At 38.3% G+C, this 19,587-nt stretch overlaps 1 protein-coding gene across 3 annotated transcripts in view; it reads left to right on the top strand.

Annotated features, from left to right (window-relative positions):
* The first annotated feature begins 375 nt into the window (after window positions 1-375).
* Window positions 376-19,587, top strand: part of NOL4 (nucleolar protein 4) — a 241,090-nt gene continuing 221,878 nt past the window's right edge. For all 3 annotated transcript variants that reach the window (XM_074352219.1, XM_010946869.3, XM_074352220.1), the window contains exon 1: window positions 376-1,849. In XM_074352219.1, the coding sequence (XP_074208320.1) occupies window positions 1,586-1,849 (264 nt within the window). In that variant the 5' untranslated portion in view covers window positions 376-1,585. The remainder of the gene's footprint in view (window positions 1,850-19,587) is intronic.

The raw sequence follows: 19,587 nt of genomic DNA, 5'->3' as shown, positions 1-19,587 counted from the left end.
GGAGACGCGCGCACACACAGCGCACCCCCTGCACACCCTCGCCCCCTTGCTCACACACACGCACGCACTCAGGCTGGCGGAGCAGGAGCCTCTGACCATTTTGCAAGTGCCGGGACCAGCTGCGGCGCAGTGGGTACAAACACTCCGCCTTCCCAGTCGGGGCTTTCGTCTCGGAGACGACGGCGAGGAAACGAGGTGGACTAGGACGCGGACCTGGCGCCGGCACTGGTCGGGCCGCTTTCCTGGGCAGAGCCGCCTCCCGGGACGGGCGCGGGCCTCCGCAGAGAGTAGAATAAAGAGGAGCGGCCGCAATCGCAGCGCGAGGAGGATGGGAACTCCCCTGTTTCCAGCTCTGTAACAAACGGATGGAAATCCTGAATGGAGGAACTGCTGATTTCATTTGCTTGAGAAATCGTCCAGAGGAACTCATATTTGGCTACTCTCAGCAGTGGAGGGGGTGTCCATGACGTGGCAGGGGGAAGACAGACATCTGAAACCTCCCGTGTGAACTGCAAACTGTAACCAAGCAAGGGGAAAATGATACCTCGCTGTATTTTAATTTCATGCACAGGGTTTTAAGCATCTGTGTCATAAACTTACTTCTATGCCTTGCACCCAGTTCAGCAGAGACCAGAGGAGTCCTGTCTGGGGACCCCGTCATTATCCGGGAGACCCGCTGCCAGTGGCCTGCCTTCGTTTACCCACATCCCCCCTGGAACGGATATCTGTTTGGGGGTACCACAGTGTATCCTACAGAACTATGGCTAAATCTCCGTGAATGCTTTGCTAATTCTGGGACTTAACTCCTGGAACCTACCTACGGGGCTGGATTTTAGCTTAAATACAGCAGAAGAAATGACATTTTAAGCCATTTTTTAAAAACCTTAATTATTTTTTCCTGTGTAGCAGGATTTGATAGGTTTAACAACATGACAGGTAAGAACTTTCTCTCTTTCTAGTCCCTGAACGCCCCACGCAGGGAAGGCCGAAGCAGAACAGGACCCTGGAGGAAGGAGAGCCCGGGGACCTGAGCGCCCTTCCGGCTCCTAGGCGTTCGGCTGGGCAGCTGCTTTTGAGAGGCTCCTGGACCGTGGGGTCAGAGGCTGGGGAAGCTTCTGGGGCACGCGCGGGGAGGCGGCGCTGCGCTCCACCTGCCTGTCCCGGACACAGCCTCGGGCGAGGCGTCGAGGGACCACCCCAAGTCAATATTGGGATTTTTAATAAACCAAGGAATGGGATTTTAATTATTCAAAACCCAACTCCTTTGGGCCAGATGCTGTTAGGATGGTCCTACTCACACAATATTAAAGAGACCCATCACTAAGAGGACGAGAAAAGCGTCTAAGACATCCCTTACAATTACGAATGAACCCAGAGACTCGGTGTAGCACAGGGCATTGATCGCTCGTGCCCAACCGGACCCTCCTCCCCTCTCCCCATTCCTCCCCCCACCCAAGGCAGGCTCCGGCGGCAGCCGGGACCTCGCATCCCTACATCGTGGCCTGGGCTGCATTTTTCATGAGCCCCGGGTGAACAGGTGCGAAGTGCGCTAGGAGCATCCGGCCAGCGGCCGGGAGCCGGGAACATGGAGAGCGAGCGCGACATGTACCGCCAGTTCCAGGACTGGTGCCTCAGGACTTACGGGGACTCAGGCAAGACCAAGACGGTGACCCGTAAAAAATACGAGCGGATCGTCCAGCTCCTCAACGGCTGCGAGTCGAGCTCCACGGACAACGCCAAATTTAAATTCTGGGTCAAATCGAAGGGTTTCCAGCTGGGCCAGCCGGACGAGGTCCGCGGGGGCGGCGGCGGCGCCAAGCAAGTGCTCTACGTGCCGGTCAAGACCACGGTGAGTGACTCGCCTTCTTCTGTTATTTGTCTGCCCGAGCAGCCCGGTGGGGAGGGGAGAGAGGGGGGAGAAGGGGGGGGCGGTGAGCCACCGTTGGCTCGTGTGCCCCCCACCCTGCTCAGCCCCCTCCCCGAGTCGTCCCCACTCTCGTGAGCCAGGCGCGTTCCCCCCAACGTGGAATCTTTGTGGTTCTTTATTTTAAAGCGGCAGCGCACCTCCAGAGCGCACTGCCCTCCTTGCCTCCTGGCTCCCGGGCCCGCTGCTGGAGCTTCCATCCCCGGGTCCCGCGTCCTCGGGCTGGGCCATTGTCCCACGTCCTTCGCTGGGCGCCTGGCGCGTGTCCCGCCTTCGCCACCGCGCATAAAGGCCACGCTGGAACCCCAGCCGCACGCTTGGATAATAGACGATTCTGATCGATAGTCTAGTGTCTCCTTATTGGCACAAAGCCCGAATGTGGCGCTAGTGGTGGATGTGGGGGCTCCCCCCCTCCTCCACGAACACTATCAGGTTTTATTGTTAGATTGCCGCCCGGGAGACACCGGCTGCCAATTGCCTTAATCACTCCCAGAGATCTTGCCACGACTACTTAGGTTGTAGATAAGATCCTGGAGATTCCTCCTCCTCGTCCCCCCCGTTCCTTTCCTCACTTCCCTCTTTCACAAATAAAGCCGCCGGAGCTGAATGATGAACAACAAAGAGAGATGGGTTTGGGCACAGTCAAGTGGTGTGTATTTGTTCCTCATTCTGGGACGTTTCTAGTCTCATGGCCACAAAGCTCTAAGCCCAGGCGCTGAAAGCTGCTGGCGTTGGGAGCTCAGTGTATCTCAGCCTCACTCGGCAGAAGCCTGTGAGGTTGGGGAGCGGCAGCGGCGTCAATTTCCTTTTTAAGGAGATGGGAGCTGTGGGCTACAAGTAGGATTGCAGATCAGATTCTTAAGACCGCTTTTTCCATCATGCTAGGTGGGTACTCGCCTGGAGTAGGGGTGGGGGAGGGTAACTGGCATCCTGTGTATTTTTGCCTTGCTTTGGGGTTTCTTGAGCATTTGCTCCTTTTCCCTCCCTCCCTTACTGGCAACTGTTTCCCGTGCAACATTCCTGGAGGATGCTAGAAAGGAGATGCCTTGAAAGCTGTTCTTCTATCTCAAACGGAGGTATATTAAATTGGAAATCTGTGCATGAAGGTTTTTCAAAGGATTATTTGTAGGGCTCTTTTATGTTTAGAAAGCAGTTTATGATTTCCTGAGATTAATTAGGGATAGTTGTTTGAAGGAAGTATATTTCTCTTGAAATTTATATCGGAAAGGGTAAATAGAAATAAAGGCAAAATAGAAACACGCATAAAAGTTCTACTGTTTTTTTAAAAAATGTACAGTTGTTGGCAGGTTTCTAGGAGGTAGATCTGTAAAGGCAGCCTTCTCCTTTAATGTGTGGCATTGCTAAGACAATGGTGAGATTGCCTTAATAAATGAGAACTAGATGGGCATGGATTAGAACTGAGGTTTGCATCTGGATGAGCCCGAAGTCTGTCATAGAGAATGAAGTACTTCGAGTCATTTGTATTTGGAATAATATTAAGAACTTGATTAAAAAAAATAACTTACTGTTACACAAAGTAAATTAGAATTCAAAACGTGAATATATTTTCCTTTGGACAATACTGGCTAATGGATGAATAAAATAATCATTTAAGATATATTTACTGAAATATTATTTAATAAGATTGTAATATATATTTTTTAATTGCTAGCTGGGGAGGTTTTTTTTTTTAATTTTACACAGGCTCTGTTTATGTGTCAGATAGTTAATTTTGTATTGGTCGAATGAGTTTATACTTGCATGGATTGGGTTACATCCACTGTATAAACATGTGCCTTTTTAAAATGTTAATTACAAATTCTAACATAAATTCTGTAACAGACGTAGAGGCACTGAGATAAACATGGATGCCAGTAATTCAGACCAGCATTCACATGCTCAGATACCATATTTTCATTCGAAAATTAATGCAGAGTTGTTAAAGAATGGCTCCTGAGACATCTAATATAGAGTGACAACTCCAGGGTTAATAATAAAGTAACACGTGTTTCTCTTTTCGGTGAAGATGCCATATAGTTACAGGAGAATATGTCATCCTCAGGTGTTATTTTTGGAGAATGGTTTCCCGTGTAGTATTTAAGAGCGCTGATCTTCATTCACAGCTGTTTTGAATTGTTGAAGAGGTTTTTAATTCATGAACTCTTCTATTGCTCTTTATGAAATTTTTATGCGGCTCCTGACATAGAATTATAGGCTCCTCCTTCTCTGAGAGACAGCCAATCATCATTTCAATGAGTTAAGAAATACAGGATAAAAGGGGATCTTTTATTTGTTTCCCCACATCTCAAAATCTCTCTTCCTTAAAAATACATTGATTTTTTTCTTTATGATGGTAGGAGCGCAGTTACTAGAGAGATAAAAATATATTTTCCTTGTAATTCAAAGGCATATACTGGTTAAAAGAAAGTACTGTATTTGAATGGTATTTTCAAGTAGACAATCATTCTAGCTTTTTGAGGTTTGAAGGTTCACGGATGGCTTTGCTGTCGCTGAGAAAGATTTGCACCTGATGTTTCAGTAACCCACTGCTGCTGATAATTAGACATCATTACCACTGCGAAAAGGGAAAGGGAGAAAGGGAAAGGACAGGCTGGGGCTAATTAACTACTTGTGTTTAATAAAAGAAAGGGAGACTGATGGCAACTGGGAGGTCGGATGAGAACAGAGCAGACGCATGCACAGACTTAACTGAAACAGGACTGTCTTTCTGTCTGAAAGAAGCTTGGTTCTACCTCTGCTTTTTCCAAAAGAATAGATGGAGCTGAGCAAATGCTTTTTCCCCTAAAGCCTAAATGCAGCCGACGATAAAATCAAGCATCAAACTGACTTAAAAGTGCAGAATATTGGAGAAGATAAATATGCCCTTTAATGTTTGTCCTGGCCATGCCTAAAGCTGAGGGACATATCTGTCACTGCCTAGATGACTGTGTGGCTGAGGAGATACTGTTTGGTCACCAAGCAATATCCTGCAACTCAGCCATCTTAGGTCTGGAGTGGGACCTCTGTGTGCACGCGTGTACGTGGTTTGCTGAGCATCACCTCCAAGTTTTTTATCCCCGGGCTACCGCTGTTCTTTTTGTACGTGCTTTCATTAAAAGTGTCAGAAATTTAGAAGTATGAAATTAGGAGTAACTTAAATCAGTTCTGAAAACAATACAGCAAATGTCTGACATGGATTATTAAAAAAATGTTTAACCATCAATGACCATTTTAAATTAGCATTGCTATGGTTACTGTATTTTACATCTTTGATAGTTCTAGTTTAGTCTGTCTTTAGGAGCTTTGCAACCTGATTGACGTTTTGTTTTCTGGCAATAATTAGTTGAAACATCACACTTAAAATTTAAACTACCAAACCACATTCTACCACCAGATATTATGAAAGGTAAACCTAGAAAATAAACAGAAAATTCATTACAACTTTCCGTCAGTAATATGATGACTGCATTATCATGTTATTTTTTTTAAAGTCCACTGCACCATATAAAACGTTGAGAAATTCAATAAACTCACATATTTATTTGTTTTTCAGTCTCAAGCAGACAAGGTAATAAATATCCAAACTGTAAAATCAAATGATGGGAGCAATGCCTTTCTTGACCTGTAGTTGTAGGAACAGACATTTGAGTCTAATTTTTACCATTTAGGTATATTTTTTTCCTTCTATTTATTCGACTAGGAAACATACGATGAATTTTTCCTCCAGAAAAGAAAATGCATTATCATCAGTTATGTCATTTAAAAATGATGATTTATTCAGTTCTGCAATCTGTAGCCTCAGATTTCATATTATTCTTTCTGTGTATACTGCTAATTGACTATCATACAGTGATTAGAATGAATATTCATGGACTAGTTCATAAACAGTTACTGGGTTTTGTTTTTATTTTTAGTCTCTGGCTGTGGTCTTTGGTAATTTTTTATAAATAATCATTTATAAGGAGTCTGTACATTTCACCTGACCTAACTCCATGGCTGAGGCACACGTCACTCACTACATTGGGCCTTGATCCAGAATTCGCTGCAGAAATTCTAGAAAATGAAGCTGAGGGACATGCAAACTATACGTGGTGATACTTTATAACTCTGACACTGAGACAAATCATAATAGTAGTCACTGAGATATAAGCAAATTTTTGCTTATCTCTTAAGACTCCCACAGTGGAAACTGCTACTGATAACCCTGCATTTTTTGCTTCGTTCAAGTATTTTGGGACATTCTATACCATGGGTCTTTGGGGTCAAACAGATTCTAAGTATGACTCTTAGCCTCGTGGCTTGTCAGCTGACTTTAGCGGTTCCTTGTGAGTTGTTGTCAGGAATAAATCCTCCATGGCAGGTCCCTAGCACAGTGCCTCTGTGAGGCTCTCAGGGAATGGTGGGTCCCTTTATTAGAGGCCAGTTGGCCATGAGTATTCAGGGACAAGAGGCTTGTAGAGATAATCCCTCTGAATTTTAGGAAGAAATCAGACCCTCTTAGTTTATGAAGACTATCCCTCTCTATTTCCTGAGATACCAATGTTTGACCTTTCCTTTGGTTCTTCTTCCTTGTCTTGCTAGTAACTACACAGGAGGTGAAGGCCAGGACTCCGTGTTCATATATATATATCTCTGTAAACCTTCTGAGCCAGCTGAGATTCTACTTGGCAGGATTGTAACTCTAGACTTTCTGCATAGGATAGAGGAAAAATGAAGAAGGAAATGCAGGGATGTGGCAGCAGAACTTCCAAAAGTTTCCATCTCCATGTCAAGGTCATAAAGACCTTTCATTAACAGCTGTTGCCTTTGCTAAGCCGTCTTATATCTAACTGGGAGAGACTGAAGTGATTCGGAGGTGCTTTAGGTTACATTCATTTTCACAGTCCTGGGATATCAAGATAAAACTTCATGGACAGCAGTAGATGGCAGGAAACATGGTATCAGTTTGCGGGGTATCGATCTTAGAGCAAGATTTAAATCCTGGATTTGGCATTTACTGGAGCTGTGAGTTATGGAAAGTTTCTTAACTAAGGATGCAGTTTCCTCTTTGTAAATGTCTGTAATATTACTTGCCTAACTAGTTTTGGATAATAACAATCATAGTTCATCCTTCATAAGCATATAGCATATATAGCATATGCCTGGCACATAGTAAATTGTAAAAAAAAAAAAAAAAGAAACCATTTTAAGTATTGTAAATAAAGCAAGAATACCATGATGTAATTATAATTATGTATTATGAACTCAAAATCACCCTGGAGTTAAAATACAGGGTACGTAATACATATGTATGCATTAATGTATTATTCACATACCTATTCTGCCTACGCCACTTTTAGAAAATAAAAATGACTTTGTTTTCTTAAAAGTGATGCATTCTTATTATTTCAAAAGTCTAAGTGAAAAGGAAAAAAATACTAAAAATTCATGCTAAATCTCTTGCCGGGATATGACCACCACCAGCTAATTATCAGCATCATTACAGATGTCCCTCCAAACACGTATAACAAAAGAATATTAGATATAATGATTGTTAGTCATACTGTATATGAACCAGCAGAAGTAATTTTCTGAAACTGGGATAATTATATGCTAATTTAAGTAAGAAGAATAAAATATAATATTACCGAAATGTAACAAAAGAAGAAATACAATTCAAAAAAAATTGCCAATAGATAAATGCTTCTTCAAAGAGGTATTTTTTCCTGAATTAATAGATAAGATTAAGAAAAACATTGAGAGTGAATTACATTTATTTTTTCAACTACAAATTTCAATTTTATACCATATAATTGACTTTCTCCAGTGGCAGGTGAGTAACAAATGTAGTTTCACTTCTCACCTCTTTGTTACTTATCTCCCTGTTTATATTGGATTGTATTTATTATATTAGAGTTGTTATATATTTTATTGTATTATATTAATTATATAATTGTTTTTGTCAAGATTTTTTATGTTTATGTTTCAGTAGATAATTTGTTTCTTACAGCTATTTCTCCTTTGTTATATTTAAATGCTTATCCATTTTTTTTCACCTGGTTTTCTTTACTTCTAAATTCTTGATTTACCAGTTGATTAGCTGTAATTCCTGATCATCTTTTGTTCCATTTTTTCCTAAGGAAGAGTTCAAGAGTTCTGTTTTTTGAGGTTTGTAGGTAACTGAAAATATTTGTCCTTCGCCTTCATACCTAAGGACAGCTTAGCTAGGTATAATTTCTTTGTTTCAGTCTTTCTACCAGAACATCGTAGATATTGCATTAGCTCTGTTTAAAATTCTAAGGCCAATGTTTAAAATTCTAAGGCCAACCTGTTTTTCCAAATTTCAAGGATTGTTTACTTATGTATCCTTGAAATTAAATAATTTCACCAAGATACATTATGAATTCCTTTCCTCACTCTTTATCCTGAACAATCGTACTCATATCCATGGCTTCACTTGTCTCTGGTGACTTACTGCACATCTTCTGGGGTTTTGATCTGTGTTTTCTATTAGATGATATCCCAAAGCACCTAAATGTGAACATATCCAAAAATGAATTTTTCATCTCTATTCCTCCATTCTAGGTCCTCCAAAGTTACTTCTTTCTTACAAAAAATATTTTTAAGTTTTCTTTCTCCATGGATAGAAACAAAGTTGCTCTCTTATCCAAGCCAAAAATCTGAGTGAGATGCTTGATTTCTCCCTTTTCTTGCTTCCTTATAGTCAATACTTGACAGAGTACTGTTTTTTAATTGAAATATAGTTGACTTGCAATGTTGTATTAGTTTCCAGTGTACAGTATAATGATTCAATTGTGTGTATATATTTGTTTTCATATCCTTTTTTATTATAGGTTATTGTAAGGTATTGAATGTAGTTCCCTGTGCTATACATTAGAACCTTGTTGTTTATTTTTACATTTGTAGTTTGTATCTGCTAGTCCTAAACTTCTAATTTTCCCTCCCCATGCTCTTTCCCCTTTGGGAACCATAAATTTGTTTTCTATGCCCGTGAGTCTGTTTCTGTTTTGTAAATAAGTTTATTTGTGTCAGGTTTTTTAGATTCCACATATATGTGATATCATATGATATCTGTCTTTGTCTGACTTCATTTAGTATGGTAATTTCTAGGTCCATGTTGCTGCATATGGCATTATTTCATTCTTTTTATGGCTGAATAGTATTCCATTGCATAGATATACCACTACTTCTGTATCCAGTCATCTGTCAATAGACATTTAGGTTGTTTCCATGTCTTGGCTATTGTAAATAGTGCTGCTGTGAACATTAGGATACACGTATCTTTTCAAATTTAGAGTTTTCTCCAGATTATACCCAAGAGTGGGATTGCTGGATCATATGGTAACTCTATTTTTAGTTACTTAAGGAATCTCCATACTGTTTTCCATAGTGGCTATACCAAAACACATTCCTACCAACCGTGTAGGAGGGTTTCCTTTTCTCCACACCCAACAGCGTACGGTTGATTCTACCAACTTACTATCACTTGACTCTACCATGTTCTTATCATACCACATTATGTAATATGCCTATGGCTTGATGATTTGGTAATTTTTCCAAAACCTGTTTTGAAGGAAGGGAGTTAATCTCTGTGCCTTCCGTAATGTGTAGTATATCATTGGTGCTCAGTATTACTGGAATGAATGAAAATTACTTCCCAGCCTCATACCACAGATGGGACCTTCTTAACTTACCACTGCACTAGTTACATAGTCATATTAGGTACTCTTTTAAAAATTCTATTTATTTATGTATTTAAATTGTGGTTTAAAAAACCACCACATAACATATAATTTACCATCTTAACCATTTTTGAATGTATAATGTAATAGTATTAAGTACATGTACATTATTGTGCAATAGATCTCCAAAACTGAAACTCTACACCCAATAAACAACAATTCCTCTTTTTCCCTTCGCTCTAGTCCCTGGTAACCAGGATTCTACTTTCTGAACTACTGCTACTTTAGATACCTCATATAAGGGGAATTACACTGTTTGTCTTTTTATGATTGATTATCTCACTTAACGTCCTCAAGATTCATCCATGTTCTATAGTGTGTGACGGGATTTCCTTCCTTTTAAAGGCTGTATGTATTTACCACATTTTGCTTATTCATCTGTCAGTGGACATTGGGGTTGCTTCTACCTTTGGCTGTTTTGAATAGTGCTGCTATGAATATGGGTGTGTGAACGGTGTCCCTTTAAGACCCTGCTTTTGGGGAAGCTCGCAGGAATTTTTCTCATATATTTAATGTGGGAACCTGCTTGAGCTCTTGGAGGTAAATCTCAACAGTATTTTGGGAGTCCCCCATGACTTGGTCACCTTGAAGTTTTAAGGCATCAGGGTCTCCACACTGAGCCTCCAGCAGTTCATTAATTACAGTTCATTAATTACAATTTTCCTACCCGGGCACTGGTACCTGCTCTCTCTTCTCCTGTGTCTCTGCTCTGCAGATTGATTGAGGCCAGGGGAATTAAGTTTTTTTTAAAGACCCTGCTTTCAATTCTTTTGGATGTATACCCACAAATGGGATTGCTGGATCACATAGTAGTCCTGTTTTTACATTTTTGAGGAACCACCATACTGTTTTCCTTAGCATTGCGCCCATCTTACAGTCCCACCAACAGTGCATAAGGGTGGGCTCTTTATCAGGCTGAGAAACTGATGACTTTGCTGGTCATCTAGAGCTCTTTAGTGAGCAGATTTCTTCTTTAGGCAATAGCAAGTATTGAATATAACACGATAATAATGCCTCACATTTATCAAGTTCTTACTGTAGGTTAAGGATTGGGCCAATAACTTTAAACAAAATGTCCCCTTTAATGTTCACAATAGTCCTATGATATGAAAACTTTATTACATACTTGAGAAAATGGTGATTTAAGTTAACTTTCTAAGGTCACAAAGCTTCTAAGTTTTAGTGTTGGGATGAGAAATCATTTGAATTGGATTCCAAAGTCCTTTCTTTGGTCTCCAAACTTTTAAAATAATGCACTCCAATTATTTTTTAAAAATTGAACATTCCCCCAATATGTGTATTTTTATAAATTACATATACTTCTGTATCAATGCTTCACACATTATAACACATATTCAAAATATAAATGTATAGGGCTGACACTAAAATATATAAGAACAAATTTTAATATTCTTCATCTCAGTAGGTCATCTCATGCATTGCCTGGGGTGTGCATATACCAATTTGGAGACAATTACTCTAATCTATGGTACAATATTGCCTCATAGTAAAACATTGTGTTTAAGATCTTATACTTCAGCTAAAATCTCACCTCCTCTCTTACAGGAGGCTGCCTCTTTACTTAATCAAAACACAATGTTAAAATAGTTCCTTAGCCATAAAAATCCATGGCATCCATAAAACAATTATACACATTTGGTGTTGGTACGAGGCAAGAGTTTATGTCATCAAAGGCAAGTTGAGGAGGTGGTACACAGTCAAGAACAGCTGAATTGTGGGGTACACAGTGGAAGATGAAGTTGGAAAAGTAGACTGGGGCAAAATTATGGGAAGCCTCCATACCATGTTGAAAAGGTTGACTTTTCTATAGGGAATGGCAGCTACCAGAGTGAGCAGAGATGTCATGATTTAGGTCTCATAGGTAGGGACTTGAGGTGTCTCCATGATTGATGCTGTAGAATATAAATCAGTCGACTAAAGAATAAAAGTTAAATAGTTCCCTTGACTCAATATATTGTTTGAAATATTATAGACATTACAAATAAATAGTATACAGCTATTGAAATCAAATTATTAGGCAGTACATCAGTATAATTCAATAACTTGATATTGTTGTGTAACTGAATAATGCTGTACAAATCTCAGACTTATTAATTCCAATAAGAATGTTAAAAATAGGGTTCTGTTAAACTTAAGAATAGATTTAAAGATGCTTAAAAGGAATATGGATCAAATCGTCTTATAATAAACTGGAATTTTGTTTTGTTTTGTTTTGTTTTTGGAGTTGAGGAGAAATAATTTTTGACCTCTTAGTTGTTAACTACATCCACAACTACAGAGATTTCCCAGAGACATCTTTCTACCCAGAGGAGATTTCTATACAGGATACTTATTCAAGCACAGACCTTTTCAAAGTCGAGTTAATGTTTCAAATATTGCTTAGAACATGGAGTTTATACTTTAAGGCAGTATTCTAAATCTTACTCCAAGTTGTTTCTTGCTCAGATTTCTTTGATTTTATACCCACATGCCTGCCTCTTTTACTAACAGTCTTCCCTATGATTCTTCAATTTCTGTGAACTGCAGTAGGCAGGATTCTAAGATGACTTCTAAATGACCCTCACACTTGCTTAATTCCCTTCCCTTTGAGCGTTGATGGAACTTGTGAATGTTATAAGCTATCACTCCCAGAGTTATGTAATGTGATAGAGTTGATGTGAAGAAAGGGGGCTCTTTGGGAGCGGGGGAAAGGTTATGAGTTAATCACATAAACCTTTTAAAAGCAGAGTTTTTCCCCTGGCTGTTAGTAGTGGAAGTAGTCATAGAGTTTCAAAGCCTGAGGTAGATTCAAGGCAAGGGAGGTTCTCTGTTGCTGAGATGGAGGGGGCCACGTGGTTAAGAGCTGAGAGCAACCTCTAGGAGCTGAGAACATGCTTTGCCAGCAGCTAGCAAAACAATGGGGACCTAAGTCCTACAACCGCAATGAATGAATTCTGCCAGCAACCAAAGGAAGCTTGGAAGTGGATCTTTCCCTAGTTGGGCTTCCAAGTGAGAATGCAGCTGGCTGACACCTTGATTTCAGCTTTATGAGAACCTGAGCAGAAGACCCAGTTAAAATGTGCTGGATGTGGGACCAGCATATTTTACTGTGAGATAATAAGTTTATGAAGTTTTAAGCCACCTGATTTGTAGTTTTGCAGCAAAAGAAAACTGATACATAGTTTTTTCAGTGTAAATTTTCCAAAAAGCATTTGTTCAGTTAAAAATAACTTTTTAAAAAGCGTAGTTGACTAAGATTATTTGTGGTTTAAGATACAACTGGGAATAATTTAAATGCTATTTTGTCTCATCATGTTGCCATTTTAATAGTTTCTGATGAGGTCCATGATTTGCTAAAATATGTAATTTCTCACAGATTATTTGAAATATTTAATGATTGTGTTAGGAATATAGCTATTTTCCTAATAATATATATGTATATATACACATAGATATTATTTTGATTTTTCTAAATGTTTTTACTTAGTTAAAAAAAATGTTTAGGAGATACCTCCTAAATAGAATATGATATGACTTACTGTAATTTTAGGTTTTTCATGGGAGGATGTAGATAGAGGAGTGCACATATTAAAAGAGATTATTATTCACATAATTAATATATGTTTAAATATTTTTGAATATATAGAAAAATATAACAAAATATAACATTCTCATTTAGAAATAACCATTCTACAATTTTACTTTTAAATAATTACATTATAATCGTACACATTTTAAAGAAGATCTGCCTAATATTTGGGGAATATAATATAGAAAATAACATGAATAGGTGTATCTCCTTCAGTTAAGATATTAGGAAGACTTGAAAATAATTTTCTCGTCTCTATGTTGAGAAGAAAAAAATCTTTATTTTGATTTTTTCCCCTTTCTGAGGTTTATTTAATAGACTCTTAAGTTCTGCTCTTCCTAATTTTAATCGAATATTCGTTTGTGCTAGTTATTCTGAATTACAGATTTTTCAAATGGTTGGAGCTGTTAGGAAACGGGAAGATTGAGAAGGGGATTCAGAATATAAGTTGGAGGACCTGGAAGCTTGATTTTGGTGATAGGGAATACCGTGCCTTACCGGCAGAGAGCTGGTGTTTTTCTTGTTAGTAGTTATTTTCCTTGATTTTTTTAGTTATAATGTGTTTTCAGAAAATATTACTTGAAAATATTACTTGAATTTTTGCACCTCATCATTATATATAAAGGTAGTAGTCATTGACATAAGATTGGCCAATATTTTATAAGGTTGTTTTTTTTTTCTTTTTGGTGGGGAGCCAGGGTGAGGGGAGGTGCAGAGGGGACACTCATAGGTGGACCTAACTGCAGTTGCCAGATGGCTAGAGGGCTTTAGGGATTTAATCTGGGAACATGGGGCAAAGCTAAGAGGCACATGTGAGGACCTGATGTCTAGCTTGGTCATGATAACACCGTACGCTAAGAAATTGACCTAATTAGATAGGATTTTAAAATCAAGACTAGGTGGTATTTTGTTTGAAAATATAATAAAAAGATCTCTTAATAGTTGTTCATTATCTAGTGAATTAGCCAGAACTCTCTCTTCCCAGGGTGTGGACAGACTCACTCACAGTTGTCTACCCTGTAGTTACTTGCGCTTTGTGCACAGAAAATTGAGTTGTATGCATATTGTTGGTTATGTTTTCCCCACATCCTTTTTTGTGAGTTTCATTTATTATCATAGCGATGTGATTTAAATAGCTCATAAACTGATGAAATGAGTGCATGAACTTATTAAAGTCAGTGCTTTAGAAAGACTCAAAATAAATGTGGATGGCTAAAAACATAATCAGGAAAAATAGGGAAAAAAGAAGAAAACTTAGGTTTCCGCACAGACTAAATTACTTTGCAAATAATAACTAACTTTTCATTCTTCTTTAAAGTAACTGAAACGGGAAGTCATAGATGACGCATTCATTATTGAGGGCTCATACACTGAGAATGTCAACCAGCAGACTCATACTTCAGGAAAAGATCTTTGTCTTATCACAAAAGTTCAGCAAATAATTGTATATTAGCATGTATTAAATGAGAATTTGATATTAAAGTGTGTATGTATCATTTTCTCTGCCTTCCAAATTTATCTTTTTTTGTACACTGAGCAGCTTCACAGGCAACAGCAAGAGCTTTATGAGCTAATATACAAATTACAATACATGGTATTTGGTTAGCTGTGGAAATATGAGTTAAAGATAGGGATGTTGGCATTGCTGATAAAATAACATACTGTCATGATGATGAAGAATGTAGTGCTTCCTGAAGGCATATCCCTATTATGGAGGACAATGTTTCCATCCAGATGAGCCAGATGCCGTAACGTGATCCGCTTTCAGCCCACATTTAACGAGCCACCTTTTGATTGTTTGGGTTCCTACATAACTTGACTGAAGAGGGAGGATGCACTGGTCAGACTGTTGCCAATGTTGGGAACATTGAAGTTACATTTCTCTGTAAGTTAAGTGATTTTAGGTTTTATACTGTAATCTCTTGAGAGTTTTGGTGGAGTTTAGAGTCTCTTTGTCTAACCAACTTATATACACTGATGAGATCTCCAAAAGAACATGGGAGAGCTGTTGAGAAAAGAAGGGGGAAGTGCCCAAGGAGGCAACGAAATGGGGTCCATTATCTGACTCACTCAGAAGTCTTCCTTCTAGACAGTCATTCTCTCTTCGTTTCCAATGTCCTTGACATCCTGGTTATTCTCTTCTTAAATTATTTTCTAAAGTATGGTACTTGGCATATTTTATAGGATTATAATCATAGTTTAATATAACTTTGAATTGTGCTTCTTTTCATGGAAAATAATTAAGATTTTCCCAATAGTCTCAGTATTTATTTTTCTGGCTTCACAAGTACCTAATCAAGTATCTTTACCATAATTTTCTTTACAATTTCCATATGACATTTTATTTTATTTTCTGTTTTAAGTCCCTTCCCTACTGAATTATGATAATTACCTTTTCTCTTAAAAAATGCGTATGTGTGAACATGTGTGTGTGTGTGTGTCTTGGGATTGATGTTTCGGACCTCATTGAAGGACTTGGCATGAATCTTCTTAGGTTCCAAGAGCTTTGTAAATTTTGTTCCTGTTATTTAGCTCAGAATATGTCCTATTTTGCTGTGCTTACCCATTACCTGAGGATCTTATTAAAATGGAGATTCCGGGGCAGGGGAGGGCTCATAACTCTTTGTTCCTAAAAAGCTACCATATGGGCTTCCAGTGCTGGCCAAAATGGTGTAAGTCCATTAGGGACTATCTCTTCCACTGATTATGCTAAGAACTCTGGAGAGAATACAAAAGATAACTACATGAGAGCTTTGAAAAACAGACAATAAAAGCCAGGGTGGGGATCTGAGGACAGCAGTACAAGGGGTGAGTGTTTTTCCCCCCGTTTTATCTCCTACATTCAGTTGAATAGTGCCCTCAGTCATGGCGATGTGCTGCTGTTGTGTGGTGGCAGTGCTGGCAGAGAGGGACCTCAAGCTCTGAGTGGAAAACCTTTCTCTTTGGCCAGAGGAACAGGGGAGAAGGGCCCCGGTGGTCCAGTGAGCATGTGTGAAATCCCACTACTGCTTTATCTCTCTCTTTTTACTTGATACATTTTGCTGAAGATGACCCCAGTCTCTTGAAATTGTGCAAAGTGCAGAAGCCTGAAACTCTGGGGAACTGAGACATTCAGGCTAGAGGAATCAGAAAAAAAAAAAAAAAAAAAGGAGATATTGGAAATAAACTGTGAGGGAAATACCAAAGAGGAAATCCCCTATATCTTTATGTGAACAAGAATTCATTGAACAACCTTCCCATTAACCCCTTCCAGCTCATTAACTCCCATACACTCTTCAGATCTCATCTCAAGCCTTTTTCAGACCTAAGTTAGGTTTCTGTCTTATTCACATTCCTTCTTAGTACGTTTTATTACTTATCTCACTCTATGATAACATATGTGCTAGTATGATAAATTAATTAAAGCTTGTCATTTCCATGAGATAAATTTCATGGGACAGGCAGAATCTAACCTTCTCCCCACCATTGTGCAGCCATGGCTCAAAGCAAGCACACAGCACATGTTGCATAAAAACATACGCCTTTGTTCTTCTGAAGTATTATCAGCCCTCACACGTGTTTAATGTAGACAAGTCAAACAGTAATTCGCCTCTTTTTTTTTTTTTTTTAAACCTCACCTTGCTGCAGTATGAAATGAAGGGATTGGATTAGATTTTACCTTTGGATCTGTTCAACTCTGAAATGCCATTTGTCATCTCTTGGTTGAGAAGGATGAACTTCTGGGAAAAAGGATAAAGATCATAGTTTTCAGGTTTCTTTCCATTTTCTGGATTGTAAAGGCATAATTAAAAGGAATACTATACTGCCTATCACTGAAACTTGTTTAATTCTTGTATATGAGTTAGTGCTGTTTTGTATTATTGTCTTCTCCATCTGAGTAATGAATCTGCATAAATTCATCATTACATCCTCCCTCCCCTAAAAAAAAAAAAAAAACAAAAAATAGAACTTAGCATATCTCCTTAGCTATATTTACTCTGTAAGTACTTTTGAGAGACTGCAAAGGTAGCAGAAATCCACCTCCAAAAGCTCCGTAATATCTGCCTTGAAATTTAACAAAACCTTCTTAAACGTATTATCAGAAACATCTAAAATGTTATAGAATGGTGATTTTTAAACTATATGTAATTAAGCTACAACCATTCAATTTAGAGGGAATACTCATCTGTTAAATATTATTTAGTTTCTTGAATTTTTCAGTGTGGCTCCTTTATGTGGAGAAAGGCAAAGATGCATGGAAAATAAATTGGGCTCAGTCCCTTCCTGCTGGATTCTGTAAATGACAAATAAGCTTTCCATTTTATGGACATTTGCTGCAAATTCATGTGTTTTGCAGTTAACAGAGTGTGCATAAATCTCCTCAGAAATGTTTGCTTGAGGGGCCTCAAATCCCTGCTGTCAACGTCTGAGCAAAATTCATATTCTACCCACAATAGTTCAGAAACACCCAATTCACTTCCAGGGCATTTACTTAATTATTTACTCAGTTATGTCCTCAGCTAAAGTCACTCTGTGGTCCTGACTCTGCAAGTTGAAAATGTTGTGAATGTGTGTGGTTTCTAGTCTCAGACGGCTCTGACCAGCACTTTCCATAAGATGCGGTGATGTTTTCAGACTTTGATTTAAACAAGATGATAGACTCTTTGTAGTCTAGTTGACTAGCCTTAGTATCTCCATGAGGGAAAGAATGTGCACACCTTTAAGCAGCCTTCTCCAGGTAGCTTTAAGATTTCATGAACCAGGTACAATAGTACGAATAAGGTTTTCAATATCCTCAGGGAATATGAGGGAAACAGTGTATTCAGCCTAGACATTTTGGTGGGGAATCTGTTATTTAAAATTTAATGCATTTTTCAAGCATAAGAAAAAGGAAAAGATACATTTACATAATAATCCTTTTTATTTTGTCAGAATATGAGCTTTTATTACCCATTTTTGGTTCTTCATGAATATATCTATTTCCTGCATTTGTCTAGCTTTTTTAAGTGAGGAAGTGGGTAGAGATTAGCTTGGAAAGTGGAAAAATTAATTCTTTATATACTGGAAAGGATTTTTAAAAATAGGTGATTGATCCACTTGTGGACCTAATGCCAATGCCATGTCACCTTACTGAAGCAATGATAGTGAAGAATTCCAGACAAGGTGACACTTATTAAGGTCTCAGTTACCTTTTCTTAAAATTAATTTTTTTAATGGAAGCATGTTTGATTTACAATGTTGTGTTAGTTTCTGGTGTACAGCATAGTGAATCAGTTATACGTATATAAATATACACACATTAGATTTCACTGTATTTATAATTATTTGACAATTATTTATAGAGCATTGGATATCTATGTGTGTGTGTGTATATATATGTCACATATATATTATTTTCCAGTTGCATTGTATTTTAAGAGATTATTTTAATTTATATTCCAGGCTTTTATATGCATGTAATCTGTTACTGATGGCCTCTAGCCATCCTTATCAAGAGATAAGCGTTCTCAGCTCGTGTGAATTATGGTGAATGAATATCAATCAATCTGTTTTGCCTCTTTGCATAGACTATAATTCCAGGCGGAAGCCTGCTGTTTATAAATCTGAATTCCTGCCAAAACAGAGATGTTGAAATTCATTTGAATACTATCTGTATGTGGTGGATTACATATATACACACACACACACACACACACACACACACACACACACACACACACACACACACACACACACACACACATATACACATATATACGTATATGTATTTTAACTTAAAAAAAAATCATCCAGTATGTAGTTTGGATGGGAAACCTGATGAGGTCTTAGTAAAAAGCAAAAAGATGGTTAAAAATGCATCTTCAAGTCCAAATGTCAAAGTGAGTCTTCTAGATTCAAGTATCTCACAGCCATATGGAAATTTTAAAAAATACATTTTGCAAATGAAGAACTGAAATAAAGTAAATATTTTGAACTTGGTGTAAAGGGTTTTAGCCTTACTTTCAGATTGATTTATTTCTAAACTAGAATAACATTAATTTAAAATATACCAAATGGCATATTAGATGTAGGGGGGGAAAGTGAAATGTATATTTCAGTAATCATTAACCTTATCATTTATAGAAACACTTGATTTTGCTCACAATATATTCCTTGTTCCAGAATAGTGTCCACTACATAGTGAATACTCAATAAATGTTGAACGATACAATTTTGATAAAATAATGAAAGTCAAATTGCCATTACTCAAGGTGTGGGGAGGTCCTGAATAGGAGTTACCATGTTGTAAATATAGCTCATTTTCTCTTTAATCTCTCTCAGTCTGTGCAAACAAACAAGGCTCCAAGGGTGGT

Source organism: Camelus bactrianus, chromosome 24 (genome assembly GCF_048773025.1).
Source record: "Camelus bactrianus isolate YW-2024 breed Bactrian camel chromosome 24, ASM4877302v1, whole genome shotgun sequence".
Taxonomy (NCBI): Eukaryota; Metazoa; Chordata; class Mammalia; order Artiodactyla; family Camelidae; genus Camelus; species Camelus bactrianus.
The sequence above is the reverse complement of the archived record's forward strand: the minus strand, read 5'-3'. Positions and strand labels throughout refer to the sequence as shown.